Consider the following 24,787-nt stretch of genomic DNA (forward strand, 5'->3'; position numbering starts at 1 on the left):
GTCAAGTCCCTGCAAGTCCTGTGTCCTTGTGAGCACTTCCCCCGTTCTGTGTGCACATGAGCTTATCTCAGCCTTCTCGGCATCAGTGCTGCTCCAACTTCCAAAGCCGGTATCTGGTCCACAGATGTGTTCTCTTTGGCTCACTTGGTGTTTTAAAAAACTTTTGAGCCAACATTTACAATTTGGGCTGTTTCACTTAAAGCATGTGGTATCTAGTTTCTCTTGAAAAGCTGGAAGATCTGGTCACAGTGAGCCTGCATTTTCGTCCCCAGCAGCTGGCCTCAGCCACGTGGCCCCTCCAGAGGGGCCCTCCAACTCTCCCTGTGCACACTGCCCAACTGTGCGGGGCCCGTGTGACTCACTTTCATCAACTGCTGGACCCTTTGGCTAGGAGTCCCTGCAATCTTTCCGACAAACACTTTGGATTTCCTTTGTCAGGGGGCACTTACCACACATCTTTAGAGGGAAGAAGGGGCAGCGTCCCCTAATGTACAAAGGACTGGTGGATAAATCGGGGGAGCCATGACAACGGGAAGGGGCCAAGGCCTGGGGGAAGCCGAGCGGACCGGCAGACGGCCTGCCTTCCTGCCCCTCCGTGGCCGGTGCCCCGGCACTCCAGTGGGCAGAGCGACGCCTGAGTGGGCGCTTGTGCTTTCTGCCTGGATGACAGCAGCTTCCTACCCAGTGTCCCCAAGCAGGCTCCACCCGAGTGACCTCTGCACTGCTTTCAGTAACTTCACTAATACTGTCCTCCTTTGCTAGGAATCTCCAGGTGGCTCCTCGCTGCCTAAAGCAGCGGTGCTCAAACGTTTCCACCTTAGGACCCCTTTCCACCCTTAAAGAATCCCAAGGAGCCTAAAAAGCACTGACTCCCACGGTATCATGATTCGTGCCCTTCTTCTCCCAAGAGTCGGGTGTTCTACCCTTTGAGAGATCTGTGTTTCTGCTGAACAGGATGGTAGATGTTGGCGGCCAGCGATCCGAGAGACGGAAGTGGATTCACTGCTTTGAGAGCGTCACCTCCATCATTTTTTTGGTTGCTCTGAGTGAATATGACCAGGTCCTGGCCGAGTCTGACAATGAGGTACGCCGGGTGGGGGGTTTGATTAGCTGTGGAACACAGAGCTCTCTTTGTAGTTTGTAAAAAGCCAGCTGGCTGCGCCACTACACTCCATCCCTGAGGGTAAGCTGTCTTGCTACTCAAAGTGGAGGCAGTGGGTGAGAAGCACAGGCAACCCCTGGATGCTGGTTAGAAATGTGGACCCTCTAAGTCAACCCAGATAGAGTAAATCAGAATCTGCGTTTTAACCAGATCCCAGGTAACTCACGCACATACCCGAGTTTGAGGGTCACTGACCTGGAAACCTGGTTCTCACCGCTGGTGCGCACTGGAATTCCAGGGGTGCCTGATGGGAAAACCTGGTGCCTGGATTCAGCCTGAGAATCTGATGTAACTAGTGGCGTGTGTAGCTTTAAGCGTGGGATTGACTCTAACGCGCTGCTGGGCTGGAGCCACTCCAAAGCACTGGTTCTCGCCTGAGCTGCGTGTTGGAATCCCTGGTGGAGTTCTGAAAAAAGAAATGCCATCTTTGGACCCCACAGTGGAGATTCATACTCCTGGGTTTGAGGTGGGGGGCATCTTTTCCAAGTCCCCTAGGGCTGCGAATGTACTGCCAAAGTGGAACAATGCTATTTCTAATAAACCTGACCCGAGCACAGGCTCCCCGCCCTCCCTCCCGAGTCAGGCCCCCGGCTGAGGGGCAGGGAGAGTGGCGCCAGATGCTTGCAGCTGTTCAGGGGCCTCCTGGACGGCACCGTCTGCCCTTCACTTCCCCTGAGGGACTAGCGCAGGGCAGCTGTGACTGTTCCACCCGCCAGGCTTTGGTGCCCTCTGCAGGGTGCACAGTGCTGGCTGGGGCGGGCTCCCTTAGCTGGACCTGCCTGGAAAGTGACTCTGACCATCACAGTCACTCCTTTGTGAAGATGGTGTGTTTTTGTGGGACAGAATTGTCCTCTCGTGGTCTTTCCCCCTACCCTTCACAAGTCCTCTTGACTTTGAAGAAAAACGTCTCTTGCTTCTAGGGCACAAAAGTAAATCAATAAGGAAGTCTGTCCAGGATTAGGTAATAACTAGGAACAAATCATAATCTTGCATTTCTTGAGAGCAGACTTCTCTCCAAGGAGCACAGCTACATTAGCTAATTAGTGGACAGTTAACCCACTTACGGGTGTCACTGTGTGAAGAAGAATAGGGTCTTGGCTGCCACCCAGCTCTTCGGGCAGAGAAATTTTTTACAAAGGAAAGTCCTCAAATTATTAATATGAAAAATTAGCTCCAAATTTGTCTCACAAAACTCAAATGATTACTCAGACGTACAAGGGACAAGTACTTCAGCCTGATGTGCTAAGAAAATTAGTTTCTCCTGTCCTAAAAAACAAACCAACCACAAGGTGTCCGGAGAAAAATGAAGTGGAGGCTGCCACTCCGGACCCTCCCCCTTCTGGCCCCAAACAGGTGCTGCAGCCCCGCACTGTGCTGCGTAGAAATCGTCTGTCATGCTGTATTTCCTCTGAGGTTATTACTGATAATCACAATAATTTTTAAAGAAGCTTTAAAATCCAAAAAGTCTTACTGCCCTGTTGATAAATTCCAGATCTTAGGAGGAGCATGAGTCCATGTGTCTGGTAGTTGCAGGGGACGGAGATTTATCATTCGTCCCTCTGGGCTTTGCTGTTTTTTCAGAACTCCCGACAGGGAAATCCTTGTTTCCCTCCCTTAGAAATGCTTGAGCGCGCAGAATGCGCTCTAGAATGGTCACTGGCACCAGGTGAGATTTGTATGTGGCCCGTCCGTTCTCCATAAATTAGGAACAATTAATATTTTCTTGCCAATGTCTAATGCTCAGAAATTTTACTGTCCTTCTGCATGGATTTCTACCATTATATGGGTTTGGGAAAGTGCTGTGACCAGCGGTACGTCCATCCATAAGCTAGGGGCCCTGCTCCCTTCTCTCCGGTGTCCGGCGTTTCTAAGGGTGGTGGCCTTGCTGGGAGAGCAGGTCTTCCTCTCCCTGTCCCACGACACCCCACCAAATGCGTGTCTGAAACTTCCCTCATTTGGTAATCCCAGTAATGACACACAAGACTTTTGTCAAATATGGGTAAGGACCCTCTTTCTCCATGTTGCACAAAAGCCTTCCTTATGTCCTTGCATATTAGTTCGGGGCTGGACGGAGGTGCTGCAGGGGAGCGACCAGTGAGGGTGAGGTGGGGCAAGTGGTGTGCCAAGGGCCCTCGTGCTCATGGGCTTCAGCAAGGACAGTGACCCCCAGAAGCGGCTGGGCGAGCGGTCAGACGGATAGAACCGGTGCTTGGCCGTGTTGTTTCTGAAGTACTGCCTTTCTTTCTAGCTAACTGAAGTGCCTTTTTTCTCACTAGAACCGCATGGAGGAGAGCAAAGCCTTATTTAAAACCATTATCACCTACCCCTGGTTTCTGAACTCATCTGTGATTTTGTTCTTAAACAAGAAGGATCTTTTGGAAGAGAAAATCATGTACTCTCATCTAATTAGCTATTTTCCAGAATACACAGGTAGGCGTGTATCTTGTCGACCTTGCTGACCTCAGTCCAGGGTTCTTAATGTGACTCGCAGGGACCTCCCCGATCTGCCTCTGACACGTTCTCCCCATTCCTTTGAACAAACCACCAGCTGCGTCACTGTCTGTTTTCAGCTCCACACATGCCTTTCCCAGCACCTGGAATACACTTTGTATGCTCCCTTTGTTAACTCCTCCCCAGGAGGTAGGTGCACCTGCTGCCCCCTTGCTAACCCGGCCTCACCCTTCAGTCGGCTCCTGAGGGCAGAGACTGTGCCCAGCTTGCCTCTGCTTTCCCAGTGTCCAGCAGGGCACCAGGCACTTCTACTGTGCACATTCAAGTATGGCAGCCCTCGTACCAGACCCAGGGCAGGCACTGAGTCTCTTTATACACATGACCGACCACTCCAGGAGAGCTTATGGCTAATTATGTCTAGTACTGGAGGTCTCAGACATTACTAAGTTTGACATCAATATTTAGAGTAGCAGTGTTTTAGCACTGTGCATTTTACTTTTATTAACGGCATTGGCCGTGTGGTATAGGAGCCCACAAGCTTTACAATCAGACTTGGGCGGCTAATAATGCTAGCTCCCATATTCGTCTTTCTCCTTGCCCTAGCCCAGTTCTGTCCGCCTGAGTGAGTAGGAATTACCTCTCTTCAAAAGTGGTCCAGGTCAGAAAGTTAAATGGGTCACTATTTTCAACCAATTGCCTCAAAGTACAATTTTTAGATACCAGTTGGCACTTTAAAATACTCTTTTAAAGGTTCATAATGAGAGATAATAAAAAATAATGCCCCAGGTAAACTGTTTTCTAGAAATAAGATAGCTTAAAGAAGGACCCCAAACAAGAGGACACTGGAACTGATTTGGGGGAGTACCAGCTGATTTTGTTGAGCTGGTATCTTTCTTCTTTATTCCTCTCACTGCCCCCGTGACCAGGCCCAAAGCAGGACGTTAAAGCTGCCAAAGACTTTATCCTGAAGCTTTATCAAGACCAGAACCCGGACAAGGAGAAAGTCATCTACTCCCACTTCACGTGCGCTACTGACACGGAGAACATCCGCTTTGTGTTCGCTGCTGTGAAAGACACGATTCTGCAGCTGAACCTGAAGGAGTTCAACCTCGTTTAAAAGCTGCCGCCCACTCCTCCTCACGACCGGAAGGCAGCCCCGTGTTTTACTGCCGAGTGCTCCTGGCGTCAGCTGCCCAGCCCGTCTGCGGGCCACGGGGACAGAGACGGGTGAGGGAGCTTGTGCAATACTGGAGGTCGACAGAGCTTTTAGAAAGTCCTCATTCCAAAATTGTTTTTATAGTTCTTTTCTTGACTTTGGCTGTAAGGTTTTGTGTAATTTTTGAATTTGAGGTTTTATAGAATTTTCAAAAGCCACTGGGATTTGCTGTTTCTTTCAAAATTAGATTTAAGTGTGTTTAACAGCCATTAGAAAATCACGTAACAACAGGGCCTATTAATTTTGGATATCATGGCTTGAGGCCTCTAGGATTAGATGGGGTGACTTTTTTAAAAAAAGTTGTTTTAAGCTTTTTATTAAATCTTATAATTTTGAGGCATTTAAAATTGTTTTTGTTTTTATGCTGAAAAGTATGATGCCTTTACATGCCACCAAAGATTTTTAAAAGTGGCTCTTTGTGTTAGCTTTCTACGCCAAACTAATGACCATGTCAGTCCACTTAGTCTGGTTTTGCCGCAGTTTGATCACCACGAAGCCAAAGTCGACGCAAGGCGAACTGGCTCCGGAGAGCGGGCACAGGTTATATTGTTAACAATGCGTGTGTGTACGCCAGTGCACGTGACCAGGTCTTACACACTTAGGAAGTGGCTGAAAGCCGCGGCTGTTTAAGAAACGTGATGTAACCCTGCCGAAGTTCTGCTGGCCACCACAATGTGCCCTTTATAAACCGTGTGCGCTGTGCCTTTCTGAGGAGGCTGCAAATACACCATTCTGCTGTTAGCACTGTATGATGTGTTTCTTTAAGCTCATGGTTGATTTATGGTTCTTCTCCTAAAATGCTGTAACTTTAACAGCTAACTACTCAGAAACTTTCCAAATGTCCATACAGGAAAGGAAAAATAATTTTGCCCCTCCCTTTTCAGTCCTTGGCTGAGACCTGTTCCTAGAGTCAAATAGATTAACAGGAGGGAAACAAAAGGTTAAGAACGTGCAGGCCCCTGTATCCATGGGAGACACCCAGCGAAACTGGGTACCTCTGTGAAGCCGCCCAAGCCATCACCTTACGTCGGGTGGGGAGTGGGAGAGGCCAGTTAAGGAACGTCACCAGGAAAAGCACAGCAAAGAAGGGTAAGGTTGTTTCGTAGACTTACGTTGGAGCCTTTCCCATGAGTTCTGATGTAGAGTCGTCCATCCTCTTCCAGGTATACACAGGGAAATGCATTTACAAATGGGGAGATTTCTGTTATAAAGTTTCCCTTCTGAAAGGGTCACTACTTCCACATTTTCAGAACATTTCCTGTGTCTGCTATTTCTTAAAAATAATCAGCTTTGCAACAACATGGATGGAACTGGAAAGCATTATGCTGAGTGAAATAGGCCAGGTGTTGGAAGACAAATACCATATGATCTCACCTTTAACAGGAAGCTAAACAATAAAACAGATAAGCAAGCAGAATAAAAACAAAAGACACTGAAATAGAGAATAGGGGGACAGTGACCAGAGGGGAGGGATTTGGAGGAACAAGTATGAAGGACAAGAACTAAGGGGGGTGGAAATGGGAGGGAGGTGGAGAGCACAGGGCGGGTTGGGCTGGGATGGGAGAAATAGAAAACTGCACTTGAAAAAATCAGCTCAAAAATCCTTATGCTAACGAGGCATATTTTGGGGTGGTGTATTCTGCTCCCCTCTGGTCTTACCTTTGGAACATGATGGGCGTTTCACAGTCCAGAAGCTGAGTTGACAGACAGCTGTGTTATTTCCCTGAACCCGTCTCGTGAGAACAGGTCAGTTCAGTGAAGCATTCATTTCTCATTTCAGGAGGTGGTATTGCAGGTGGGGTCCCAAAGTTAGGCCTGTATGGTGGGAGCACTCAGATATGTAAAAAGAGGCATTTCTATGGAAAGAAGAGAACACAAAGTTAATGGTTGTGTGTCTGACGTCACTGGGTGCTCAGGTAAACTGTCTCAATGGCCTGTGCAACAGAGGCAGGAAGTGGCTGACCAGGAGCTACTGTGACCATTTAGCTGAAGTTTGTATCAACATGTTCCCATTCTGTTTGCAGGGGTTTGGGAAACTCTTCTGCAAAAACACCACAGTAATTTCTGTAAATGAAAAAGGCTTAAAAGTGGCAATGGTTAAAGGTTTGATCAGAGTTCCTTATAAGGCAGTTGACAAACAAATTTGGTTACTTCTATAACATACCTTTTCAGATAACTAGAATTAGAAGTGACAACATATCATCAGGACATACAAGACTTCTAGTAATTTCATGAAATTTGTTCTTATTGATTCCAAGTCAAAAGAGTGGTGGGAAAAATGGAAACATTAGTTTGAAGAGTTGTAGCCAGATTATTTGAGGATATTAGAAGAATCAGGATCCAGTCTGGTTTATAGGTTGAAAATGAAACCTCAGACAATTAACAGGACTAGAGTCAGCCATAAGATGCATTATAGTTTCTCCTTTAGCATCATTTTTCTCTCATCTCATTTTTTTTTTACCAAAGACAATTACAAGTTTGTTTTCAAAATAAATTCAGTCCCGATAAACTTGGCCTGATTATTTACATAAGTGCAGCAAGAACAGTGGTTGACCAGGTACAGGCATTTTAAAAATCTGCTTTGCTGGAACTTTTCATAAGGAATCTCAGGTTTGATGAATCTGAGCCAAGGTCTAGCCTTCACACTTTGCCTGCAGTACCTATCTATCCCTTTGGACCTCTTCTCAGTCAAGGCCCCCCAAATACCCTGAGACTCCTGCATGTGCTGAGAAGTGACCTTCCAAACCTGGTAAGACTTCCAGGAACCCTATAATCAAGGTATCAGGTGGCTTTTCCAAGGGGCTTTATTAAAACTCCTTAAAGCTGTCTGGTCATACATGATTCTTCACGCGTTCTCATGTGACTTTCCAGTCAAAGTCTTGGTAGTAAAACAATTGTGTTCTGTTACAAGGAGAACAGATTCTTAATGAACTTATGCAAATAACTATGTTGTCATGAAAACAAGGATACTCCAAATTTTCAAATTCTGCAGGAGTCAGGTAGGGAGAAGAGGAATTGTTTCATCTTGTTCACAAAGGCATACTTACCAAATTGCTGTAAGTCACAGGTAGTTTAAGAGAAAAAAGTTTCCTTAAATCTGGAAAAGCAAAACATTAAAAAAATTTTGTAAAAATAGTAATCTTCCTTATTATTTCACTGAGTCCCAAATAACAAATGCTTTGAGTCACTGATAATACTTGTTGATCTTGATCTTTTGTTAGCAGTTTTATGAATCCATTTTTTCCTCAGAATTCTCCTGGTTGGTTCTTACCCAGTCCAGTGCTATACTTTGGAATTTAACTGAAACTCACTCTCTTCAGAGACCTTTCCATGAGTCTCCATGAAGATGAGGCACTTTTGCAAAAGCAAAACAATAATTTCTGTAGATGACAAAAGAAAATGGTCATGGTTAAAAGTCTGTTGCGAGCTCATTATAATGCAATCAACAAAGACATCTGGTTGTCCCTCGGACATACATTTTAAGATAATTAGAGTTATAAGTGATAACATTATACTAGGACACATCAGGTTCCCAGGAATTTCATACACATTCTAAAACACACATTAATAACATGTATCCATACAAATACAACCTAAAAAAATTTTTGGCATTACTTATTTGCCAGTCCTTCCCATGTAATATAACAAAAAATTAGTTTAATATCTCTTTTTGCATGGGGAATCTTGATATGTTCTAGGGGGTCCTCTGAAATATTCCAAGTTAGTTCAAGGTCAAATAAGCTTAATTTAGAATTTGATTTTCAAAAGTTTTTCCAAAATAGCAAAAGACGTTTGATAAAATTGGATCACTGATTATTATGAAACAATTCTTAATTAACCATTGAACCACAGTGACAATACAAGACTTTAAAGGCAGATAGAAAAATTTACAGAGTTATAAGCATAACTTAGCTCTTTTGAGAAGACTTGGTTTTCTTAAGTAATCAAATACCTGCTCATAAAGATAACAGGAAGCCCACAACTGTTTTAGTAAAGTATAACATCTTTGCTTTTTAGGCAAATTACTTGAAAGGGTAAAAAAAAACCTTTTAATAATCTTTTATCAGGATCATACCAATAGTCCAAGAAAATCTGGTTAGCAAATGAAAACATTAAGTTTCAGTTTTGCATAAAAGTACACTATTGATATTAAAGCTTACATTTAAACCCTTGTAATAAATTCATTCCATTTTAGCTACCTTACTTACCCACGGTTCCCTCTATGTCTCACTTCCCAACTTTCTACATCCATTATTTTGTCCTTGATTCTCTTCTGCAGTTTTGAAACAACTGGTTGTACTTTAGGAAAAATTACCTTCCCTTAACAAAAATGCATCTTCCTGTCTCTAACCTTTTCTGAACCAAAAACACATCTTACTTTCTGTGTATAGAGAGATGTTTCCCTATTTTTATATTTCATTACATATAATGATTAGAATTCCCAACCTTTGAAATCTTAATTTCTATTGAAAATTAAGAGATAAGCAATCTCAAACTACTATGTACTAACATTATGTAGAATAGCAAATTTGTTAATACATTTCATAATTTCATAAGAATATGCTTTTTTGTAGGACAATTTTTCAGTATAGTACAAGATATGTTTACTAACATACCCAAATATGTTTAGTTTTTTTTGTAATAAGCGAAGAGTAGATAAAACTAAATTCAGTAACTCATGTTTTCAGTATTTCATCTTATTTGAAAATGATCTAAATATTGAATGAATTTCCATCATTTATCTTGGCAAAATTTTAAGGTTTCATGTTACCAAAAAGACCTGGAAGCTACTTTAAAGTAGGCATGTTATAATACTTCATAACTGTTTAAAATCCGATTTAGATTAGTCTTGAAAATTTCACAAAACATTAAACAAAATTACCATCATCCTGTTACTTTTCTTGCTGACGAGTTTTGTAACAGAGAAACATGAACCTACTTGACTAACGAAGCATGTCTGCATTACATCTAATTCTGACGACTCTGAACACCTCTCTATTTTCGACCGACTTAAACTTACACTTACTATTTCCGTAGATCATGTGAACTTAAGAAACACTTGAATGAGTTTCCATATTTCTAAGAGTCTAGAAATACTTATTTTATATAAGCATACATTAAAAAATTTTTAATCCTCACCTGAGGACATTTTTTCATTGCTTTCGGAGATAGAGGAAAGGGAAAGGAGAGGGAGAGAGACATTGATAGGCTGCCTCTCGCACGTGCCTGACTGGGGCCCGAACCCTCAATCCAGGCACGTGCCCTGACTGGGAATTGAACCCTTAGTCTTTTGAGGTAATGCCCCCAACAACTGAGCCGCACCTGCCAGGGTATAAGCACACTCTTTAAAGCCAACTGAATAGAGCTCTGTTACAAATTAACTTTGGCCATACCATCTGGAGGTAGAAAATATCATATGTCTACAACATAATATATACTCATAGACATACATAAACATACAAAACAGAGACCTCATAGCTACTATTCAAAATTTTAGCCATGAATCAGGTATAGTAAATACAAAACTCAACAGCTTATCAACAGCTGGATCCAAACTGGGTTTCTGGCAGATGGACTAAGTTCAATTTACCTTCTCAAAGAGCTTAAACCTCTTTACGTATATCTATGGAGAAGACACAAGTTCTCTTTTGCCCAATTTCTAAATAGCTCCTTTTTCCCTTTTGATGAGAATCACCTCTTTAAAGTTTGCATTTAGAAGCATCAGAGATGGCTTGAAAGTGCTAACGACGGGGGTAGAAAATTGCCATCTCAAATTTTTCTGGATACAGAAAGTATCCAAGTTTCCTCCAAGGAGTTTTGGGTGTATTTGTCTATTATCAGATATCTAGAGTCATTACTCTGATTTTTTCCTCCTCTTAAGTGCAGAACAATTCTGTCAGCAATGTCCCAATCTTTTACAATGTCTGCAACACTGTGAGACGAAGAGGGGAGCCTTTCGGGGCTGGAGGACAGGTGGACTTTGCACTGCTGGTAGAACTGCATTGCTGGTTTGGCAAAGATGTGGAAGGCAGATACAGTTGCTTCCAATGCCCCAAAGAGTGGAGTGAGCCTGAAGAATGTAATGGGGCTGACCTGCCCGTCCAACTACATTATCTTCAATTTGTTTCTTTACGTTAGGGAGAAGATTTCCATCCCAATCAAGACAGAAATCAAGGGATTCTGATCCTACGCTCTGAACTTTCAGGATTTAATGCAGTATGCCTTTGTAAAGTCTGTATAAAGTTTTCAAGAAAGGCTTCACATGCTCTCCTTTGTGAGCATACAAATTCAACCCTGGACAGACTCACTTTAGGGGGAAAGCCTCCATTATTGCTTCTATCAGTCCTAGAACACTGGCTTCCCACTGGTCCACTCGCTGGTTATTTGTAGGAGGAGCTGGGAGAAACTGGGGTCATCTGTGTCCTCTGGGAGGGCATTTCCCTAGGAACTGTCTGGCGTGTCAGGTAACTACAGTGTAATTGTGGGTGGGATGAAGACACGAGTTCCTGGGAGAGGGGTTGTGCATGGGCACTGGTCTTTCTCTGTTCTCAATCTGGTGGGATGTTCGGAAAAGTGTAGGTGAAAAGGGCTTTGTAATTTCATCTTGTTAAGAGAGTCCCTAAGGCCAGATGCCATGCTCTTCCATGTCTTTTCAATTTGATCATTCCATAGGTGCCAGTAAGACAAATGTTTAGGAAGTAAGCTCTCTAAAAATTTTCTTAACTATCAATGTTTTGTCAATTTAAAGGTTATCAAGGTTCAATTTAAAGGATCCATTGTCTGGCTACTGATGAGTAATATTCAATGGTAAATTAATTCCAATATAGCAACTCAAACCAAGAAACTTTTTTATGACTTAGCCATGGACACGAGAGGCATCCCTAAAGAAGTTGCAAAAGATGTGGCCCTCAAGAGATCCAGAAAGTTCACTCCCAGGAAACAGAAGGCCCTTTACGGCCCAGGACCCTGTAAGACAAATACTCCCGAGGGCTGGCACTGTGGGACAGCGAGAATGCAGCTAGCCCTCTGGGTCTCACATTCTCAGCCTATTCAGTTGTCTGCCAGAGACGAGCCCATACTTGCATCTTCTGGCTGGTGGAGACCAGAGAGAATTCTTGAGCTGGTCAAAATGCCAAACTCTTAAAATCTAGAATAGGACAAAAGGAAAAATCTTGTCCGGCCTGTGGTTTTCATCCTTATAACAAATGATATAAAAAGACAACGGAAAACATCTCTGGCAGGAAGGGGATCGATGGAAAACAAGAGTACTAATACAAACCTTTTCCAGAATCTCTTAACTACTCCATATGACTATTTTCCCTGCTAATCTAAATTACAGAAAGGAATATACAGGTGGAATTTTCCCTTCCTCTCCACACCGGGCAGCACAGGGACTCGGGGGAGCTGACTGGTAGCAATTCATACCTTTGCCGGCTTCAGTCAGTTTTCCAGGGTCCTATCTGCAGGCTCTAGAGCAAGAAGGGTATCTCACGGCTTGCCAAACTGTATGTGGGGAAAAATGATTTTCCCTCCACCCTCGCAGGTTCTTGACCAAGACCCACTCCTATGTGATAAAAGACAGATTATGAGGAGAAAAACAAACAGAAGTTTAATAACATGTATACCTGTTATATAGGTATATGTACCAATACCTCCTGTGTATATGAGAGACAACAAGGAAAATTGAGTAACTCCCTAAAAATGGCCCAAGCCATCCCCTTAAATACCTTCTTCAGCTAAGAACACAAGAAAGATGTTGCGGGGGTGCAGTGGGAAAGGCCAGTTAAGGGAGGCACCAGAAAAAGCACAGGAAACAAGAGTAAGGTTGTCTCCCAGGTTTAAGTTGGAGCCTTCTCCACTGATAAGAGTTTCTTGTCACTTCGAGTCTCCTTTTTTAGGTATGAAGAGGGATTACAAATGAGATTTCTCTTATAAATGCAAATTCCCCTTATGATGGATAACTTCTACTAGGTTTCCAGAGCTTTCCCTGTGTTTGCTGTTTCTTAAACATCATCAGCTCAAAAAAAATCCTTATGCCAGACAGGCATATTTTGGGGTGCCATACTCTGCTCCCCTTCATCCTCCAAAGCCAATCTGTATTCACTCATCATGTTATGTTAGAATTCCCACAGTGGCTAGGTCAGACAGCAGAAGCAGAATCACCTGGAAAGTGCAGGGTGCTTCAAAATAAAGGCCCAAGATGCTTTTATCCTGCTTTGTACTTGAAGGCACACAAACATTCACATGCAGGCACGTCACTTAGGAACTTAAGGTGTGACACGTCTTATCTCCAGTCGGTCTACAGAATGCACCCTGGTTAGTTATGTGTTGGAAGGAACGCTGTGTCCGCACTGCTATAACTGTACTAAGCCTTCCCTGAAGCCAGTCAGGACGGTCACGTTCTACCTCCAAGTGCGAAGCTATCAGAGAAAAGTACGGAAATGTTGGAGAAGACGGGAATAACACTTGTAGCTACCATAGTGACATTAGGCTTTATATAGTGACTTTCACTCAAGAGATGAAGGAACTGTAAAAAGAACAGTTTTTATGGAACCTGAGAAACTGATATTAAAAATTTATCTGGAATAGTAAAGGTCCAGAAAGAGCCAGGAAAATTTACGTCAGAGAACAAAGAGATGGGGAAGTAGCTCTTAAGAAATACAACACAAAAAAACCAGGACAATCCTGGGAAAGGGGCGGGCACTCTGCGTTAAATACCACGGACTGCTTCTGACTGTTCAATTACCACGGAAAGGAGTCAAGAGAATCAGTAGTCAGGGGAATTAAAAAATGTGGGATTTTAAAAAACTTACTTTCTAGCATTGAGTTATTGTTATTTTTAATTTACCTTTGGCTGACAAAGCATACGAGAAGATGATGGCTTTCAATCACTTCTATTGCAGGAGAGCTGTCAAATAAATCATAACAAAACCTGGTGAAGCATTTTCATATGCAATGAAAAGGCTGAGCTCTCCATGCCAGAGGTGAATTATTATTTCTGTCACTAATAATTCTGCAAGGAGAAAATTCTCTCCTCGCCCTTCTTTTAAAATATACTCATTACTTACTTACTGTGGAAACGAGCCATCTGAAGTTTTCTGAGGCTGAGAGGCACAGTCTTGCTGCTTAAGAATTTAGAAGAATCACCACTGAAGCTTCTAGTCAGCAATGTTCATGCGGGCAGGAATGCTGTCGGCTGGCTGCTCTGACTGGAAATCAGGATCTTGGGCAATCTGTTAGTTGTCCTCACCACGTAGGCCTCAGAGAGGGCAGAGGTTAGATGGGCGAGGGAAGGCTCATCGGTAATGTTTCTAGTTCAGTTCAGTTAACTAAAAACAGAGGCAGGCTGAAAACCAGAAATCTTTATTTGACTGAATTTATTTGAAAAAGGTATACATAATTAAACCAGGCAATCATCTGACCAAGCAATTTAATTCTATCAATAGCAATAAATAATTATTATTTAGAAAAGTTAGTCATCAGCAAGCCCAGCCAAACAAATTTCAGGGAGAAAAAAATGACTAAGGTAAATTTTCAAGAGGAAGAACTTCACTGTAAACATTTGTGCTCGTAAATCATCTTATCAGAATACACAAAAGCAAGGCAGAAACTGTGTAACAGGCAACTGGGCCAGGAGCCCACAGAAAAGGGACACACAAGTGAAAGAAATACTGCAGTGATACAGAAATAGATATTTTAAAAAACTAATTATCATCATCAACAGCTATATTTTTACCAAAGAGTAAGCATTCCAAAGCAGCACTTTTGGTCAATACAAAAATTAGTAAAAAGTATAGTTAAAGTACACATTCCCTGAAAAATTCATGTCTATATGTAATATACATTCATATACAGAGATGATCACTTTAACAAGTCTCTAGCAATCAAAATGACCTTGCAACAACCCCCAGATATAATTTCTAATAAGTCTGTGGGTGTGGAGATGAAATTATTGACACTAAGGACATTCCAGTGTAATCTACACTTTTACTCGGACGGTTTTCAGCCCCCGAACTGGGAACTTTGGGGTGGCCAATGGTGGTGTGACGGCACAGTGAGAAATGCTGGGGTTTTCCCAGGGGTTCTGTTTTAAGTGTGTTTCTGATGATCAGACATTTTATCAGGCTGCTCTCACCGGGTTTCTTGTTACAAGGGCGCCATGAGAAGGAACACAGCATGAAAGCACCAGAGCAACACTGAAGGAGCGGTGCTCAGGGCCAGAGATTTCCAGGCTGACAGATGTCTACCACAGCAGGGGTTAAACTACAATGCAAATTAATTTGTATTTGTATAAAGTAAAAAAATGTTAAAATACACTCATATTAAGCTATAAAATTTGAAGTCACACTTCTTATGTAGCACTTTGGGTAACCAAAATATTTTTTCTTGGAAAAATATCATAATTTTTTTAAAAGAACTAACCTATAATTGTAAAGGGAAACTTTAAAAGATGATATGGAGCAATTTAGTTTACAAAGGAGGAGAAAAAGTCAAAAAGGTTTCAAGTTAAAAAAACATGAAGGAGGTTTGTAATAAAGTGGGACTGTCTTACTTTGGGTGCATCATGAGAAAGCAGAGCTCTTTGGAAAAGACAACGATGCTGGGGAAAGTCGACGGCATCAGGAAAAGAAGAAAACTAGACAGGCAGTGACTGACTGCATAAAAGAATCCTGAGGCGGGAGGCCACAGGAGCTGAGCAGGGCTGCCTCGGACAGGACACTGTGGACACTGCTCACTCACTGAGTCGCCGGGAGTCAGAACGAACTCAAGGGCAAGTGACAAACACAAAAGATCCAGCATCCTCTTAGTACGCGTGCTGACCTGCTTCTGGAATAGCCCTGAAACAAGTCCTACTTTACACCAATTGTGGCAGAAAGAAAAGCGTGAACAAAAGTCTACACTAATAGCTGTTTTGGCCAATCATCAAAAATGTAGATAAGAAACATAAAATTTTTAACTAACTAATGCCAATGTGATCAGGTTAGCATTAGTAAGGTATGCTTTCAAAGGATTGGGCGGGAGGGCACAAGATCCCCCTGAGAGTATGCAAAGGAACCATAGGTGATACACCAAGGTGGCACTGCAGAAAATCAGACTGGATGAATTTTGTACTGAATATTGCATAGGAAATGCAGGTTATCTGCATTCTCTACTCGAACCCTACAGAAAGGGGGAAGCCCAATTATTTTCAGCTGAGCTGCACTGGCATGTTTACAGTGCCCTCCAGTGAACGAGTATTATGGCCCTACAAGGATGTAGCCTATGCATAAGTTCCCCATTTTTAAGGGCTTTTGCTACCTGTGTGATGAATGAGAAGGAAGATGAAGCAAATCCAGCCTACTTAAAAGGAGAACTTCTGTCCCCAACGCTAGGAAATATGCTTCCTGGGAGAGAGGTTCCAACAAACTGAGTTAAATGACAGCCTGTGCCCTTCTGGGGGTGCTGCTTGTGGATCTCAGTTTTCTGTTGTGTTTTCTGGTCCCACTGACACATGGTAGCAGTGAGACCTGATAGATACCATGAAAGCAAAACATTTTATAAACCAAACAACATCTATCCTATCTTCTCACTTTAAAGAAAAAGATGGTGCTCACAATCTGAAGGCTCCCTGGGCTGTAACGCTCTGCCCCTTACCCAAGGTCAGGCCCCACCAGTCTACAATGTTTCAGCCATCACTTGCTGGCCCCGCTCCTCCTACAGCAGTGGCTTGCAAGGTCTCCGGGTTTTTTTGTTTCTGTATTTTTTACCACAATTCACAATAGAAAGTATTTTATATTGTGACTCAGTACACATAGTATGTAGAGTATTTAACCAAAACAATATTTGAGGAAACAATGTCTGACCTTGTTCCATGCACTGTTCTCTTTTTTTTCCTGCTCCACTTTTTAAATGTACTGGTCATGAGCTATTACATTGATATCATGGTCCACTGATGGGTTAAGACTTACAGTTTGGAAAACACTATCCTTGAAGATGGTGGCTGATCTTGAGAAAAGGTAAAAAGTAATGCGTCTGGGCCCTGGCCGAGGGGCTCAGTTGGTTAGAGTGCCAAGGTTACAGGTTTGATTCCCCGTCAGGGCACATGCGAAAATCAACCAATGAATGAATAAATGGGTGGAATGAGTTGATGTTTCTCTCTTTCCTTTCCTCTCCTTCTCTCTCACAAATAAAAATAATTTTTTTAAAAATGTAATGGCTCTGGAACCTGCACAGATTTCTCTGGATTGTGCTGGCTGGGGCATGAACACACCCCGTCCCACATGGCTACTTCCACTTTCGGGGTATTCAGCACACACTTTCCAGCTCCTACAGGCAAATCAACCCAGCACCTTCTCCCAATCTTTTTCATACAGGGGCTATGGCTTGGCCTGAAGGATCAACTGATGACTGAATAACTACGGTGCAGAAAAGTCAGTACTGCATACACTCTTTATCTTTTATCAGACAGAAACAGAATGCTATTTACAGGACATTTCCATATGGCATATTTAGTCACTGAGATAATATTACTGCCACTACCCTCAGAAAAAAATGTGAGAAATAATTACAATAGAAAAAGAAAACTTTCTTATTTAAGGCCACAGGATAGTTGGAATGCATTAGGACTATGGAGGAGAGAGGGCCAGGGAAGGGCTGCATACAACCAGTGATGATTATTTAGGGACCAGAAAATAACGCAGTTCTACTCAACTGAGGATGGGAAAAGTTCCAGAGTCTTGCTAACACTAGACAAGCAGCTGCTGACACATGACTATAACAGGGAAGCCATTGCAGAAGTGCACATCTTTGGGTCAGAGAGTATTTTGTTAATGTGACGAAATCACAAGCTTCGTTTTGTACCAGAAATCCAAGTTGCTATTTCTCATGATCATACTTTTCTGGAGGAGAGCTGGCAGGGAACAGACACTCTACTCTGCCTTGGGTGTCACACAATAATCGCGAGCCAGAATGCATGCTGTGCTAGAGTCAAGGTCCTGGGGCTACAGCTAACAAATAATACAAGGAATGGACATAATACTCAGAACCTCATTCCACAGCAACTACCAAACAACGAGCTTAAAGTTCTCAAATTAAATGCAGTCGAGTATAATTCAGGGAAGATCATTTTCATTATAGTAAGATTACAGACTCTGTAATATTCAAGAAAAAAGAACACAGAATCGAATATATAATTGTAAAATGTTAAAAACACTAAAAAGACAGACACATCCATCTACTGACATTCTCTGCTGAGAAGATGAAGACAACCTAAAACGACGGAGAAACCGCCACTCCTGACGCTGCGAGTCTTCCTACTTCAGAAACAAGTGACAGGAGGTGCTGACAGGCAGATGGCTGGTAGAGAAAGGCTAAGAAAAGACATCTTTGGGTTCTTACGGGTAAGGGAACAGGAAGGACAGGCTCGCTGGCTCTGCATGGGTGAGGGTCAGAAGACCCGCCCCTGCTAGCCGCCAGAGGGTACCAGAATTTTCTGCTAGTCTTTCAGGCTTTTTCCCCCTCACCATGGCACGCCCAAGCAGTTATGGCCCTGTATTTTTTTCTGAGAATAAAACCATGAAACTGGAGTAGGTAATGAGGTACTTGGCTAATGGCACTGAACAGAACTACAGTAAAGGAACATTTTGGAGAGAGGCAATCTGCCGATTTTTCTGACTACATCTACTCCCAGGTTTCATTCTGAGGTACACAAAACTGGACGAGCTCAGCAACAGAGAAAATGTACATGTGACTCTGAACAAAAGTCATCAAGGGAACCCACAGTACCATGTAATTTGAAATATGTTATAGTTTGACTCAACTTATGTTCAGCAAAGAAAAAACATTCTGGGAGAAACTATTGATAGCAAACAATGAATCTTTATAATCATAGGAAAATCAACAGTACTGAGTGGCAGGATTTGGTCAGGAAGAAATATAGTTACAGTCTGGCATGCCGTTTATCTTAGCTTTTACAACAAAGCGAGGGTTTGAGGAGCATTTCATAACCATTTACTAAATAGTCTCTAATCCCCAAAACAGCTTACAATAATTTTATGGCACATACAACATGCATCAAATACTCTGTACTGTTTAATAACTAAATAAGACACTGTACCATTTTCTTCCTGGTTCACAATCAATATTTATCCCCTTTCATTTGAGAAAGTCCATTATTATCAAGGTTTTTGAACAAAACCATGGAAAAGAACCCATGACCTTATTTTTTACTAATTTGCTGCCATGATTTTTGTTCTGATGAACTATATATTTAAAAGAATGATTCTCATTTGACTAACAGTAGAGACAGGAAAACCAGGAACTCTCAGCCTGTTACCGACAGGACAGGTTACTGGGTTAGACTTTAGGATACATCCACTTATTGGGGGAGGGGCTCTCTGCTCTGAAGCATAACTCCTATTTAAGGTGGTGGGAATTCTGTCTATTCCACATTCCCACTCAGTGGGAAGTTGGTATTGTTAAGGCTTCAGGAATATTCCTTCAAAGTTCAGTGATCTATTAAAAACATGACCTGGGCGAACCGAGTAGATCCTGTGGGCATGGCTTGAGGATGTACTTCTAAGTACGTCTAAGGCTTCAGAGCTCTGAGACGGGCCTTCTCTCGTGTGGTGTGATACGCATCTCTCACCTTTCCTTAGAGGAGGCTTGAATAGGCTGGTTTAAACTGTAGTATACACATATAAAAAGGTCGTTTTTATATTCATGCTGTATATTTGAATTAGAGTGCAAACTTATTCTTTATAAAAATAAGGAAAATAATACCAAAATATTTTATCTGTAAAAAGAACTTCATGTTTCTAAGGAAACCACCACTAAAGTTCTCTTGATTACTGAGGCAACGTCTGATTTGATCACTGATGTGATCACTCCCATCACTTATTCAGGGAGTGTGACGTAAGCATGAGAAAGGTTTAAAGTGCAAACTAGGAACATTAAACTTAGCTCCATGTGAACTTAGCTTCATGAGTAATTTCTCCACCATTGCAGAGAATCATCTGGAGCAAATATTTAAGATTTATAAAAGAAATGTTTCTTTTATAAAGTAATTAGAATTTTAACCTGATGCATGTTTCAAGTTAGAAAACCAGATGGAGCCCCAAAGAGTTGAAATATTTTAATTGCATAGCGGTTTTACTTGATTCTAACCGACACATTTTTTTTTATGTACTTGAAATTACTTCTGGACTATTCTTTCCCAAGCAGGTTGTACCAGGAAGGTACAAAGTGGCGACTGTAATGATTAATTACTGTGTGTCTCCAGGCAGTGTTCTACATCAGAGGCTCGGGGAAGGTTCTCTCGCTTCTTCTAGCTTTGAGAGGATCCACTGTTGTGAGGAAATAAACCAATACTTACTTACTTCAATGAACTTGCAATGAAATTCAACATGTAATGAACAGAAATCTAAAAGTTGACTTTCCAGTTTAGTTGGGTGTATACTCAGAGCCAATAATTAAATTCATCTTGCATAAGAGATCATTTACTCACATAATGTCCCACACAGCTCAGGGTCAAGGGTACTGAGTTTTATTTAACAGTAAGAATAATGTCTAAGGTCATTAGACTTGAATGTTAATCTTCAGAATAAGAAAAGTAAAATAAACCACCCTGAGAGATGGGGTAACGTGGCAACTAGACGGAGTAACTCTAGCATAGTGTGAAAATTATGCAAAATCCTTTCCAACCTATACCAGTCCTGTCTCACAAGCCTTCATGACTCCATGTATAGGACTCCCCTGATTAAGCAGGAGTAATTACATACTCTACAGTGGCTAGTGGTAGCACAGCAACATTCTTGAGCATTTTTAGTTGTTCTCATAATGTAGTATTTTCTGTTCTGAGAAGATTTGAAACGACAAACACAAATGCAAATGTAATGCAAACTTCTCTATCAATAATGTCTATTATCACTGGGCCTGTATGACAGATAAAAGCCTTGGAGGTGATAGTGGGGTTAGCCCTCTCTGATAAACTCTGGGAGAGATCTCTGTGCCTCTTTAACTTAAGGAGAACCTAGTGGGCATAGCTTTACGTAGGATAAGGAGAGAGAGAACCGAGCTCCGCAGCCTTCTCTGGATGTTGCTGGCAGAGCAGGAGATGAAAAACAACCCTTTTCAGATAAAATAACATAGAGACAGAGCTTAAGTGGAAAACGTAAGGCAGAGACACTGAAACAGGTGGTACTGCCCTTCAGCACCATGAAGGACGACGGCCTGAAAGGCATGAGGTTATCATGCTCTAGTCTGTGTCCCTGTTACAGGCAACAAGCCTGTGGAGGCTCCAGTCACTTTATTCCTCCTTTCAGTTCTCTGCTGTTAGTATGCCTGTGTTATCTTTGTTATTGTTGTTTAAAGATTTTATTTATTTATTTTTAGAGAGAAGTGAAATGAGGGAGAAAGAGAGGGAGAAACATCAGTATGTGGTTGCCCCCCTATTGGGGACCTGGCCTGCAACCCAGGCATGTACCCTGACTGGGAATCGAACTGGCAACCCTTTGCTTCGCAGGCCCATGCTCAATCCACTGAGCTACACCAGCCAGGGCCCAGTGTTGTCTTGTATTGCACTGTCTGGATAGAAAATTCCATGGCCTGTGCTAAATGCTCCAGTGTTCTTGGTTTGGGGTCCCAACGTGACAAGTAAACTGGTAAACAGTCATGCCCAGCCAGGACAACACAGTATAAGGGATTCAGTAAATACATGTTTCATGACACAGTGAGGACAACTCAGTATCTGAAATAGCATCTTAGTTGTGATTAATGAGGTAGATAATCAGTTTGCAGTCCTCTTCCTCCTAACAATGCACATCCTGGTAATTTCCATAACCCCAGTGCTTTTCAATACATATCATTCATATTTTAAGTAAACTGAGGTCAAATGACTTCCCCACGGTCCTACAGTCAAGTAGGAACAGAACCAATATTCAAACCCAGATTTTCTGACTATAGGCTTGGCTCCTTTTGTTAATGTGCCAAGCTATAGCAATTAAAAAAAAAATCACCACAGCCCCGACTGGCATGGCTCAGTTGGTTGGGCACTGTCCTGCAGGGTGAAGGATCACCGGTTTAATTCCCATCAGGGCCTGTGCCTGGGTTGCAGGCCTAGTCCACCACCCCCATTGGGGCATGTGTGAGGGGCAACCGATCAATGTTTCTCTCTCATATCAATGTTTCTCTCCCTCTCTTTCTTCCTCCCTTCCCCTCTCTCTAAAAACAGATAAATAAAACCTTTAAAAAATTAAAAAATCACCATAGCTATATAGCAGAGAAATCTACAATGTGCGGCTAGCCCTTCCCTGCTAGAGCTAGTACATTAGCATTAGAATAAAATAATTTCTTTGGTTTGACTTTTTCACAAAGTATTCAATAGGATTTGAATGGGTGTGTTATATTCAATCTAATGGAAAGTAGTTTTGGGGAAATATTATCTAGTTACATATATTAAAGATGTCAAAACATAAAAACAAACAAAACTTATCTGCCTTAAAAAACAGTGCAACTTTCGGGACTTTGAAAAGCACAGCTGCTATCTGTCTATATAAAAAATTGTATTTACCTTAGCATCCTCTGCAGTCTTGAAGTTAATTATTTTTCCAAACTCTTTGGCATGGAATACAGACTTCACTCGTTCCTATAAACAGAATGAGTGACTTCAGTAAAATAAAAGTCTAGTTGTAGAAACATGAGAAAGAAATGGCACACAGTTTCAGAAATTGGTGTACATTTTACACGAATCATACACATTTAAAAAAGCCAAGAGGGAAATCAAGAAGAATCCAACACAAATTAAAAAAACAAAGACTAAATGCTAACACATCCATTATCACTAACCCTAAGTTCTAGAGCTTTACGTGAGGTTTTATTGCTAAAGCCATAAAGAGTTTACATAGAGGATGGGAAGGAGACAAATTTGGGAGAAGGGCCACAGTTTTTCCCTTCAAAAAACTTCTCAGATACTTCCTGATATCTGGCCATAGAATAATAATCATTTTAGCTAAAAAATAATATACATATTTGTATACATACTTTTATACATATACATGTGTTTATGGAAGTGTGTTCATGTTTGTATGTATATATGTAACTTCTGACATTTTAATCATCCGATAAGAATGTAGCTTGAGAATCAAGGAAATAAGGGTGGTTCCTAGACCCTACATGGCCATCTTCCGCTTTTTATGCTCTTTCAGTATTCTGTTCAGTGTTTGCGGGGAGAACTGTCTAGTGGTGGACATTAAACATTAGAGGGACAAATAGAAAGAATGGATTATTGAGGAAGAGGGTGGTGCCTACCACTATGGACTATGAGTAGGGTCACAGAAGAAGCAATATGGAGTTTTTTAGTAGTCTAACAATTCCTGTAAATCATTCCAATCTCCATGCAAATATAGACTCCAGAAGAAATCAGACTCATTTATTAAAAAGAAAAGGATGGCCGTGGCTGGTGTGGCTCAGTGGACTGAGTGCTGGCCTATGAACCAAAAGCTTTTCAGTTTGATTCCTAGTCAGGGCACATGGCTGGGTTGCAGGCCGGGTCTTCAGTAGGGGGTACTCAAGAGGAGACCACACACTGATGTTTCTCTACCTTTCTTTCTCCTTTCCTTTCTCTAACAATAAATAAAATCTTTAAAAATAAAATAAAATAAATGATGACTGCTAATACAATGTTTCAAAAATAGGTAGAAGGGGAAGAAATTGAGGAGATAAGAAGTTCATCCTTGGAGAGAAAAAACATGAAAAACGACAAGACTAGAAGCTACTAGCCACTATCCATTACTTCATACGCTCACTACAGGGCCCTTCATTTTCTGAGTGAGTTAGAGAAATTCTCAGATAGGAAGAGTTTGTCTGGAGCTAATATCCAGCCTACCCCACCCCCATGTTTTTGGAATGAGGGGTAAGATTCAAGAAATGATATTTGCTGGTTAAAAATAAGGCCTTAGGGCAGTTATGCCCAGAAGGTATCTGCTGATTCTGCCTGCCTGTGTCCAATGTCCCCTTACTTCTCACCTTCTCTCACTCCAATACCTGGCAATACCATGGCAATCCCAGGACCCCTCCCTGACCAAACTGATGGGTTTCTTAAGGAATAAGCAAATGACCAAAGGTGATCCAGTGAGAAGATTTCATTTGGCTGAGCTACTAGGAGTAGACCCTGGAACTTCAGCTGGCCATCCTGTCACCAAAGGAGAGCCTGCTTGATAATGAAGCCAACAGTGAGGAAAAGGAGAACCTGGAGATGGGGGTGGCAATGAAGGGAGAATGCAGTGGAAGGGAGAGCATAGTTGCCGATGACATTGTTTGAGCATATCTAAGTCACAAGATGTAGACTTAGACTTTTCAGGTACATGAGCCCAACTAAGTCCCTTTAAAAAAAATAACAAAAAAACTTACTTGGATTGAGTCAGAGTATTTGCTAATACAGTCAGTGCCAACGTGGCCCTATATATACATAAGTAACTAGTCAAATACCTTGAGGCCAAGTAACATTATCTTATCACATATACCTACTATATTACTATACCTATATGTGACTGCAACCTATAAGACCTAGTGCGATCATTACAACTTACAAAGGATATTGAGTCTACTGATGTACCCAATGACTAGAAACTCACTGTATTTTATATCAACATTCAAGTACCAGGTACTGTGCTAGCTGCTGGTAATCAAAACAGGAAGAGAAACAGCCTCTGCCTTTCAAATTATAACTGAATTGGGAAGATAAAATAATATCTTTAAAAAGAGGAAGAATTCTCAGCTATCAGCTGTCATTTTCAAGTGTGCTTTTGTGAGATTTTCAAAGAAAACTTTTCTGCAGCGTGCTGCTAGAGATTTTGAGATACACAAATGATTTTTTCATATTGGACGGCAAACAGTGAAAAGGTAAGATGCTATTACCGAATATAAAATAAGAACCCAGGAACATGGCAGTCGATGCAACAGCACATAAAAGTAGTGTATTT

At 41.9% G+C, this 24,787-nt stretch overlaps 2 protein-coding genes across 2 annotated transcripts in view; one reads left to right on the forward strand and one right to left on the reverse strand.

Moving 5' to 3' along the window:
* GNA14 (G protein subunit alpha 14) overlaps window positions 1-5,570 on the forward strand; it is a 162,599-nt gene extending 157,029 nt beyond the window's left edge. Inside the window, exons 5-7 of the mRNA XM_037149106.2 lie at window positions 955-1,084; window positions 3,439-3,592; window positions 4,540-5,570. Coding sequence (XP_037005001.1) covers window positions 955-1,084; window positions 3,439-3,592; window positions 4,540-4,730 — 475 coding nt within the window. The 3' untranslated portion in view covers window positions 4,731-5,570. The remainder of the gene's footprint in view (window positions 1-954; window positions 1,085-3,438; window positions 3,593-4,539) is intronic.
* Window positions 5,571-19,928: 14,358 nt separating this feature from the next.
* The window catches only part of VPS13A (vacuolar protein sorting 13 homolog A), a 197,546-nt gene continuing 192,687 nt past the window's right edge, over window positions 19,929-24,787 (reverse strand). Inside the window, exons 71-72 of the mRNA XM_037149102.2 lie at window positions 22,378-22,452; window positions 19,929-20,152 (exon numbers count right to left, since the gene is read on the reverse strand). Of these exons, the coding sequence (XP_037004997.2) occupies window positions 20,102-20,152; window positions 22,378-22,452 (126 nt within the window). The 3' untranslated portion in view covers window positions 19,929-20,101. The remainder of the gene's footprint in view (window positions 20,153-22,377; window positions 22,453-24,787) is intronic.

This window comes from Artibeus jamaicensis, unplaced genomic scaffold, assembly GCF_021234435.1.
Source record: "Artibeus jamaicensis isolate MK-2021 breed Jamaican fruit bat unplaced genomic scaffold, CSHL_Jam_final scaffold_1964, whole genome shotgun sequence".
Classification (NCBI taxonomy): Eukaryota; Metazoa; Chordata; class Mammalia; order Chiroptera; family Phyllostomidae; genus Artibeus; species Artibeus jamaicensis.